At 46.6% G+C, this 10698-nt stretch overlaps 1 protein-coding gene across 1 annotated transcript in view; it reads right to left on the minus strand.

Moving 5' to 3' along the window:
- NID1 (nidogen 1) overlaps window positions 1-4397 on the minus strand; it is a 99805-nt gene extending 95408 nt beyond the window's left edge. Inside the window, exon 1 of the mRNA XM_056113643.1 lies at window positions 4086-4397. Coding sequence (XP_055969618.1) covers window positions 4086-4298 — 213 coding nt within the window. The 5' untranslated portion in view covers window positions 4299-4397. The remainder of the gene's footprint in view (window positions 1-4085) is intronic.
- Window positions 4398-10698: the final 6301 nt, after the last annotated feature.

Raw genomic sequence — 10698 nt, forward strand, 5'->3', positions numbered from 1 at the left:
ATTTTATTTTTCTGTGAAATGTTTAGTGATGATAAAAAATAAAGCTGGAAATGGGCACTGGGGGAGGGATGGGTACTGGATCACTGTATAACTGAAACCCAAGCACAAAATTTGTAAGTCTACAACTGTGCCTCATAGTGTTTCACTAATAAAAATTTTTAAAAAATAATAAAAACAAATTTTAAAAAAAGACATTTAGAACTTTGCAGTTAAAAAAATAATAATAATAAAACTGGAAAGACTGGACGAGATCCTGAGTCCTGGTCAAGGAATCTATCTTCCTCTTATGTCAGGACTGCAGAGAAGGGAACTGAAATGGAACACAGCTACAAAGTGTCCATTTCGGTGATAAGAAAGATGGGGCTGCCAGGGCCTACTATGAAGGTGAAATGGAGAAAGGCCAAGGTGGCCACTGTGTGGTCAATCCCCTGGCCAACTCAGAGTGCTCATCCTTTTTGCCCCCCAGTAGCATTGAACATGGTTATTCACTCTGCTTCTAGCACCCACCCTTGTTTGTTTGTTCTTTCTTGCCTTACAGGCTTCCATCTCCCATCTCTGCTTCTCATCTTTTCCTTGACTGTTGAACTGTCTCTTAGAGCGTAGAGCTCTTTTCTAGGGATACAGACCGTCTCAGTACAGCTAATTTAAGTCTCTGTTTTAAATGCCACCGATGATTCCCAAATTTATAAATTTTTAACAAAGCACTGGAGGCGGGGGGGTTGAAGCAGGAAGCGGTGGGGTACCATTCTGCTTCCAAGCATCACATCCTTTTATTATTTTTCATAGTCTGAAGGATTTGAGTTCTAAAACAAACACCAGACTAAATATAACTAATTTATATGTCCATTTTTTAAAATTCTTTCCATTTTTTAAAATTTTTTTTTGGGGGTAGGAGCGATAGCACAGCGGGTAGGGTGTTTTTGCCTTGCATGTGGCTGACCTGGCCGACCCAGGTTCAATTCGTCCGCCCCTCTTGGATAGCTCGTCAAGCTACCGAGAGTATTTCGCCCACATGGCAAAGCCTGGCAAGCTACCTGTGACATATTCGATATGCCAAACACAGTAACAATAAGCCTCACAATGGAGATGATACTGGACCCACTCGAGCAAACTGATGAACAATGAGAGGACAGTGCTTTTAATTTTTTATTAGTGAATCACTGTGAGGTACAGTTATAGACTTACAACCTTGTATGCTTGTGTTTCAGTCATACAATGATCGAGAGTACCCATCCCTCCACCAGAACCCATTCTCCATCACCAATGATCCCAGTATCCCTCCCGCCACCACCCCTCCCATCACCCCCCTCCCCCACCCTGCCTCTGTGGCAGGGCATTCCCTTTTGTTCTCTCTCTCCTTTTGGGTGTTGTGGGTTCCAAGAGAGGTATTGAGCAGCCGTTCTGTTCGGTCTATAGTTACTTTCGGCACGCATCTCCCATTCCAAGCGGGTCCTCCATATATGTCCATTTTATCTATCAGAGCTTCCAATTACCATGGGATTTCCATTAGTAAACTGGGGCAATATAAATCCCAGTCAAAGGAAGCCAATATTTGTGCATTCTAGATATTCTGGCTGTGTTTGGTGGGGGGAGATCTCCTGTCCAAGAACAAGGAAATAGGGCCCCTAGGAAATGACCAACCACTCAGTGGGTGCTACCAGGGGATCAAGGCAGAGGTCACACTTAAAGGAGGTCATATTTGATGTGCGGGTTCTTAACTTGGGGTCCAACGATATTCCATAAGGGTTAAAGGAATAGAAATCAATGGGTCTGTTAACTAATGTTTAATTTAAAAAAAATTTCATGGGGGCTGGAGCGATAGTACAGCGGGTAGGGCGTTTGTCTTGCACGCAGCTGACCCAGGTTCGGTTCCCAGCATCCCATATGGTCCCCTGAGCACTGCCAGGAGTAATTCTTGAATGCAAAGCCAGGAGTAACCTTTGTGCATCGCCGGGTGTGACCCAAAAAGAAAAAAAAATTTCCATGACCTCTGTCTTTTAAACATTTCCTTCCATTATGAATGTAGGCACAGTGGAAGAAGCCCTGATTGAACTTGCAATCTAAGTCACTGACAATCTCATGTAGTTACAGAAGACATCTCTAAATGCTGTTGTTTACAGTCCGCAGGATCCTAAAAGTTCACTGACTAGATTCACTAATGGATTCACTGCTACTCCTTGCTATTAATATGTTTAGAAGTAGCACGCAGGGTGAGTGAGATTATTAACAGGTAGAGTACATGCCTACAGTGTGACTCTCAGTTGATTCCCCACCTCCGTCCTCCAATACCACATCCCCACACATATACACAAGGCATTGCTAGACCACAGGGGCGGGGAGAATCATTGGCAGTCGACCGCCCCCCTCTCCCCAAGCCCAGCACAGCTTAGTTTTAATTAATTAAAAATTAATTCAGGAGCAGGAGAGATAGTACAGTAAATAGAACTTGCCCTGCACAAAGCTGATGGTTCAATCCCCACCACCCCTGGGTCTCCTGATCCCTGCCAGGTGTGATCCCCGAGTATACAGCCAGGAATAAGCTGCTCTGAGCACTGCCTCCAAACACAAAAACTTAATTCATAACTAGAAGAGAATATACATACACTGCAGTTTTTCTTTTTCTAGATTGTTCCCTATTTCAACAGTTGATTTTCTTGGCAATCCTGTAGATTTTTCTTTTATGCATTTAAAGGTATTAGTTTCAGAGACCTTAAAGCTAAACAAATGGTTACCAGAAGGGAAACATTTGGGTCATGGGGACAAATGGGGGTGAACTGTTTGCTAAAGGACAGAACTGGGCTTTTGGGTCATGGGGACAAATGGGGGTGAGCTGTTTGCTAAAGGACAGAACTGGGCTTTTCAGGGTGAGACAAAAGGTAGTCTATACCGACTTCTAATGATGTTCACCTGGAACTAACAGAAAGTCAGAACGCTATGCTACTTCAATGGGGGTTTGGGGTGGGGTGCATTGTTGTTTTGTTTTGTTTTGTTTTGTTTTTTAAGAAGGGATGTTACAGGCTTCCCCAGAGTGCCCAACGGGGCAGGTCTGGCGACAGCGGCGCTCCGCGCTGGGTCCAGACCCGGGTCTTCGGGGCAGAGCGGACAGGCTCCGCATGAGAGTTATCCAAGGCCAACACGTACACGGGCCAGACGCCGAGCACAGCCATTTCCCGGGGACGACAGGCTCCAGCCGCTGTTTGTGTCGTCCCCCCACTTCTGGAATGCACCGGCTTTATATGAAAGCCACATGGTGCGCGGCCGGGAAGGCGGCTCGGCGGCTCCAAGTGACAGCGTCCGGCCCGGCTTCTCTCCGGAGAAGGCTCCAGAGAGCGAAAGGTCACCTGGCCTCGTGCCCCTCTGCCCCCCTGCACCCCCCCGCCATGGTGACAATGTTCCGCGACAGGAAATTGGATCGCGGGGCGGTCTGCTTTCCCAGCCCTGGACTCTGGACTGAAGCTAGCTCCGCTACAGAATAGAACCGTTTGCCAAAACATACACACACACACACACACACACACACACACACACACACACACACACACACACACAGACAGACGCACACACACCAGGGGGGTACAGGCGGAGCGTGGGGCCGGCCAGTCCTTCCTGCACGACACCCAACAGGGTCCCAGGACCCAGAGCGGAGTCGCATCCGCACCTGGACCAATACTCCGGCGGGGACCGGTCCCCACAGGCGCAGGACAAAGGCAAGACGCGACTCGACCTCCCCGAGGTGCTGCGACCCACAGCGGCGGGGGTGGAAACTCCACTGGGCTGGGGAGGGGGGTCCCCTCAGGTCCCGGGGCTCTGGAAAGCTGAGACCCGCGGGGCGCGCACGGGGTTTGCAGACCCAGCGGTCTCCCCAGCCGCGTGCGCTGCGCAGGTAAACTGAGACCCGGAGGGCATCCACTCGGTCTGGGACCCCCAACGCGACCGTTCGCGTCCGCGGCTGCGGGTCCCGGTCCCCGCCCACGACGCCCACGTCCGTCCGGCTCAGCCGGCGCCCCCCACCCGCCCCCCGCCTTCCTTCAGACGCCGGCGCAGCCCCCCGCGCGCTCCCCCGCTCGGCCCCGAGTCGCACTCACGTAGATCGAGTAGATGTCGGATCTGTCGTAGAAGTTGAGCGCCTCGTTCAGCTCCAGGGCGGGGGAGACCAGGTCGTCCCCTGCCTCCAGCTCCAAGTCCCCCTGTCCCGGGCCGAAGGGAAAGAGCTCCAGACGGCTCAAGCAGCCCCCGGGCCCCGCCAGCAGCAACTGCAGCAGCAGCGCCCGCGTCCACGCAGCCCCGCTCCGGCGCATCGCGGCCAACGCGTACCGGATCGCCAGTCCCGCAAACCCAGCGGCTCCCCGGCCGGAGGCTGAAGAAGGCGGAGATGTAACCGGACGCCCCTCCGCAGCCCCTCCACGCCTCCAGCCTCTGAACGTCCCTACCCGGGGAAATAGGGGAGGAGAACCGAGGGGAGATGGGGTGGGCCCCGCCCCGTCGACTGGGCGCGCCTGGGAGGCGGCCCAATAGCCGAGAAGGGGCGGGCGAGGGGCGACGACGAATTTCCCCCCCACCCCCCCCCCCCGCGACCCTGGAAGCATTGCCCTGGTCCCACTCCCCTTTACCCCCATCCCCCTCTCCACCCCGAAGGGGGCTGGTGGCCAGTTTCCGAAATCTACCGGGTTCCCACTGAGTGGCCGCTCCGGGGGTCGGAAACGCCCGGCCTGCACCCGTTCCGAGGGCTAAGCGGTGGGAGTGGGGTGCAGAGACACAGTCCATTCCCGGTGCTGCCGGAGACCAACCGCAGGGCAGACCCACTGGTCCAAACTCTGGTGCGAAGGGGGAGGGTGGGAGTTGGAAATGAACGTGGCACCGTCCTTTCAACTTTTGTGCAGCAATGAGAAGGTTCCACCAGAAGGAGGGACCGGTCTTCCCAAACTAAGTCACGGGAGTGGAAGTTAGGCAAGGTAGTATCCGAGTACTAAAGAGCACTAGCGCTGGAAAAGGGGCCGAGAACATCGTGTGCACTGTGGAGATCAAACCCGGTCTTCTCGAAGCATTTTGAGTTTCATCAGGAGACTGGAAAAGGGCCAGTTCTGGGCGTGCGTGAAAGACACCACCAGCCCCAGCTGAGACTAGAGGGGAAATGATTGTCCCAAATAAAGCCTAATGACAACCCTAGTATTAGAACGCCCCTGACACTCCAGGAGAATGATCCCGGGCTCTTGAAAACGGCAGATGTACAATGTTAATGATACCCTGAATTCAGTAATTCATTTGGCATCAGGTTCAAAGACAGGCCAGCAGAGGGTCGTGGATTGAAAAAAAAAAAGTGAAAATTGAGACAATGATAACAATCCGCAGAGACATTGCAATGAAGGATGAGGTAAGACTGATTCAAAAATCATTATGGAGGGATTGTGGGGAGACAAGAAGTTAGAACTGGGTGTGAGGTTGAAGGAAGGAGTATTGGAAAGTCAGTGCTATCTCTTCAAGTCAGTTGGGCATGGAGGTGGGCTGGGATGGAATAACGGGTTAGGAGCTTGTCTTGCATATGGCCCACCCAGGTTGGATCCCTGGCATCCCATATGGTCCCCGGAGTCCACCAGGAGTGACCCCTGAGAGCAGAACATGGAGTCATCCTTTAGTACTTCGAGGAGTGACCCATAAAACAAAACGTCAAATCAGGTCAGAGTAGGAGGGGGAAAAGGGGCTGGACATGTGCAGTGAGACCCATTAACAACTTCCCACCCTCATACCCAGAACATGACTGGAATCCAGTTTGGAATAATTATCCCAACTAATGGCAAGTTCTATCTAATACTTAGGCTGTGTGAGTCCCATACCAGCAGAAAATATGAAGAAATGCAAAGGAAGCACTCTCTCTAAAGGTGTTTGATGTCCTACTGCTAACATCTTATTTTTGAATTCCTATAGGTAAATCCACTTCACAGTCATCGTGGTCTTCAAAACTCACCCTCATCTTTCCGCAGAGGGCCTCAGAGCCCCATCGAGGTTTAAATCAGGTTGCTAAAGGCCACACAGCCAGAAGCCTGCAAGTGACCCAAGATGACCCAGTTCCAGAGATCACATCTCCTTTATAGCTCCCTTAAGTGGTCTCTGTATTGCTCAGGTTTTCCATTTTCCTCTTTTGTTAGAGTGACTGACAAGACTGATATTTGCCATTGGTTGCCAAATCTGGTGGCTTTTCCTTTAGCTCCCTTCTGGCATTGTCACACTCTGAGCCCCAAGTTTCCTCCCAGCCTTGACTGCAGTACCACCCATCCCAGGGCTCTGTGTTCCCTAGTGTCACCTGCAAAGGTATCAGCTGCCCAGTTCCCAGTGTGCACTTTGCCAGTCTCTTTCCAAACCCTCATCCACCTTCTCTTTTCCATCAGAGTTCTCCTGAACTGTTGTCTGTTCTTACAATGTTCTCACCATCCCTCTTTCAGGACTCTCTTTTGGGGCTCAACTTCTAAGACTCTTGGTCTTTGGCACTTTGCTCCACTAAATGGGAGCAAGAGAAGTTTTCAGCTGGGTCAGGTCAGAGGAGTATCTGGAATCCAGTCTGGCTGAAGCCTGGTACCGCCATTTACTAAGCCCTTAAAAGGACAGTTCTAAGTCTTGTTTATAGGGATGCTCAGACATACAATCAAAGGCATGTTAATAAATAAATAAATAAATAGGGGCCGGATAGATAGTACAGTGGGTAGGCGTTTGCCTTGCACACGGCTGACCCAGGTTCGATTTCCAGCATCCCATATGGTGCCCAACCACCGCCAGGAATAATTCCTGAGTGCAAAGCCAGGAGTGACTCTAAAAGCAAATAAATAAATAAATAAATAAATAAGATGATCCTTACTACAGAGCCAGGCACCAAAAGCTATTAAAACAATATTAAGCCATTGTGATGACCTAATTGTAATTTTCATGATTCTTTCCACATTGACTAGGAAACCATGAAGAAATGCAAAGGAAGCACACTCTCTAATTCTGATTCCCCCATTAATCAGACAGCATAGTAGGAATTTAAAGTTCCACAACCATCAAGAAACAATCCATTTTCTGACTTTGTGATTTATCAGTCTACCAGGAAAGCCAGGCATGATAGTAACAGTGACTAACAGATACATGAGAGTAACCATAGATACTGGTTGTTGAATGGCTACTCCTACTACAGGATTTATGATACTTGATAATGCTTTTAACATTAAATTATTATTGTACATTAAACTGTACAACAAGTAACCTCATAGTAGCTGTGTAGAAAGAGAAGTTCAGAAGTTAGATGATTGTGTGTCTAGTTTCACACTGTTGGAGCAGCTGGATATGAATCTCAGTGTATCTGAAACCAAAGTTCATGTTTGTTCTGAGGCCTTCTCCTGCCCTTCTATAGGGGAGGTTGCAGCCCGAATTTCCACCCACAAGAAACTGCTTCACTGTTTATACATAATGTTCATGTTCTGTTTACGTGTGGTTATATTCCCATGTTTCATCAGCATGGTCTTGCATAAATTTGTCTTGCATATACTGTAAACTATCTGCCTTTTTTTTCTTTTGGGGTCACACCTGGCAATGCACAGGGGTTACTCCTAGCTCTGCACTCAGGAATTACTCCTGGCAGTGCTCAGGGACCATATGGGATGCTGGGAATTGAACCCGGGTTGCCACCTGCAAGGCAAATGCCCTACCCGCTGTGCTATCACTCCAGCCCCTATCTGCCATTCTTATTTATAACCTTGCACTCCCTGTATGTTGCCTAGTGGTTAGGGGACATGACAGCCATACTGTTCTTGAAATTCTAATTTTAGATATGTTTAGTGTGTGATAACTAGCATCATAGAGCATTGTGACCCAGTAATTTCTTCTGTGTGTGTCATAATTGGTCATTTTTCTCTAGTTTGATTCCCATGACTTTCTCCAGCTGTGAGTTCTTTCTTTCTTCTTATTGTTATTACAGTTTTGGTTTGGAAGGTTACATTTGGTTATGCTCGGAAGCTACTCCTGATTCAGTGCTTGGTGATTACTCCTGGTGGTCCTGAGGATGGAACTGCATGCAAAGCCTGCACCCAACCTGTTGAACTATTTCTCTGTTCACTCCCCATGTATGCTCTTTAGGATAGAAGTTGGTTATCTCCAGCTAGGATAACATGCTGGTTTTCTATTCCAGGGTTTACAGAGTCTAGCCCAGTGCTGCGTGCACATTAATAAAAGCTAGTTTTAAGAATCGTGCTTTGAAGAATCATTTGCTAATGTAATAACAAATATACCCACCATTGCCTGAGTTTTGTAGTTGTCCTTTCTTTTAAAGTCAAACCCTGCGCTTTTAAGACTTTGTGCTGCTTCATTGACTGCTGCCATCTGAATGAAGCAAGGAGACAACAGCTTTGAAGCAGTTAAAAGCTTTTGTTGTAGTAAAATGGTTTATTTAAGCAATTGAGTTGTAGGACTGTTCAGTTATCTCATTCAGAGCAGGAGACCTCTGCCTTAATCTCAATCTCTGATGAGGTTTGGTCATTGACCACATATGGTCATGGAAGATTCCTCTATTTACCAGATGTCCTATATTGAGTTAGGTGTGTTAGTGTTTCAATTCCAGAGGAATTTACCTAAATAATGAAGCTCAGTTCTATCTCAGATAAAGGGATCATAAACTAAAAATGACTACCCTGACAAAGGATGAGAATCAAGTAGGATTTTGGTGCTCAATTTTACAAAGGAAACTTGGATGAAAAGGGACTTTGGACACTACTTCTGACTTGGTGTTTGATGGTTACTCCTGTGGTCTATCTACCCACATGATTTGGAAGATACTACAGTTTTCAGAATAAAGTTTATATCTTGTTTTCTATTTTTCTATTTTACCTTTATCTAGACATTTACATGTTTATTATATCTGCAGCAATGTTAGCTGCCCAGTTCTATTTGCCTTTCATAATTGTTTTAACATCTTGAGATTTAATTTTCAGATTCACATGAATACTGCCAGAATGGTACCAAATATTCTCATATGCCCTTCACCCAGATTCGAATGCTAACTTTCACGAAATGTTTGCAGGAATAATTTGATAACCTTCAATGAAAAATGCATCCACAATTGCCTACATTTTGTAGTTGTCGTTTCTTTTAGAGTCAAACCTTGTGCCTTTGAAACTTGTAGTCCTTTTTTTATTGTCTCATCTGTTTTATTTTGTAACTGTCACTGTCACTGTCCTCCCGTTGTTCATGGATTTGCTGGAGCAGGCCCAGTAAAGTCTCCACTGGAGACTTTGTTGCTACTGTGTTTGGCATATCGAATACATCATGGGTAGCTTGCCAGGCTCTGACAATTTTTTATTGAATCACCATGAGATGCAGTTACAAAGCTTTCATGATTGTTTCAGTCTTACACCATTCTTCCACCAGTGCGCATTTTTCACCACCAATGTTCCCAGTATCCCTCCCGACATCGCTACTTCCCACCACCTGCCTCTGTGGTAGGCACCTTCCTTCTTACTCTCTCTCTCTCTACTTTGGGGCCTATGGTTTGCAATACAGATACTGAGAGACCATCATATTTGGTCCTTAGTCTACTTTCAGCACACATCTCCCATCCCAAGTGATCCCTCCCACCATCATTTACTTAGTGATCCCTTCTCTACCCCAGCTGCCTTCTCCCCCAGCACGAGGCAGACTTCCAAACCACGGAGTAATCCTCCTGGTCCTTATCGTTCCTGTCCTTAGGTGTTAGTTTCTATATTATGTTGCTTTATATTCCACAAGTGAGTGCAGTCATTTGATTGCTGCTCATCCGAATGAATAAAGAAGACAGGGGGGGGGGGAGTTTTTTTCATGAAACAAAATAGCTTCTATTGTTTAGAGAAATATAAAGGGAGAGAAAGAGGTGTGTTCAAGAGAGTTTCTCAAGAGTGGAAAAAGCAGGATGTCAAAATTTTGGAATCAGTCTGAAGCTATGGCTACTTATGTTACCTTAGGTGTTAACATTTTACCATATTTGTTCTAGTTTGTTATGTCTCTCCCTGATTCTGCTTCTATTTCTCTGTACAAAGTCATGTAACTCTGTACTCACATGTAACTCTCTCTCTCCACACACACACAAACACACACATAAATATTTTGCTATCAGACTATTTGATGGTAAGGCACAAGCTTGCTGCCCCTTACTTTGGAAAAGTTAAGTATATATTTTCTAAAAACTGGGAAAATGCTATGACATAGCCACAGTACAGTGACCAAGAGTAAGCGGTTGACATTGATACCAAATTATGTAACTTAACTTAAAAATCTTATTCACAGTTCAAATGTCAAAATAATGTTCCATAACAACAAAAAAATTCCTAATTATAAATAATCTTCAGTTGTCACCTCTTTATAGTTTCCCTAGAACTGAAAGAGTTTTCCAGTCATTCATTATCTGCCATGACCTCAAAATTGATAGTACAGACTTCTTATTTTGAAGTCTGTCTCTCAATCGAAGCTGTTCAACAATTCTTCTAAATCAGATGTTTGGCCTCATTTTCACAGGAGTACCACAGTCATTGGGTGCATTTCCAGGATCATGATTCAAGTGCTCCCAATGCTGGTAGTGAACACTTGTTAAGGTGACATCCTAGATTTTGCCACCATAAAGTTACTGTATTTTTCTGTACAAGAAAAATATCCTTTATCCTTTGATAAGGGTATTGTAGGAGTTAATTTTGCACTGTAAAAATC

Source organism: Sorex fumeus, unplaced genomic scaffold (assembly GCF_029834395.1).
Source record: "Sorex fumeus unplaced genomic scaffold, SorFum_2.1 ptg000021l, whole genome shotgun sequence".
NCBI classification, from domain to species: domain Eukaryota; kingdom Metazoa; phylum Chordata; class Mammalia; order Eulipotyphla; family Soricidae; genus Sorex; species Sorex fumeus.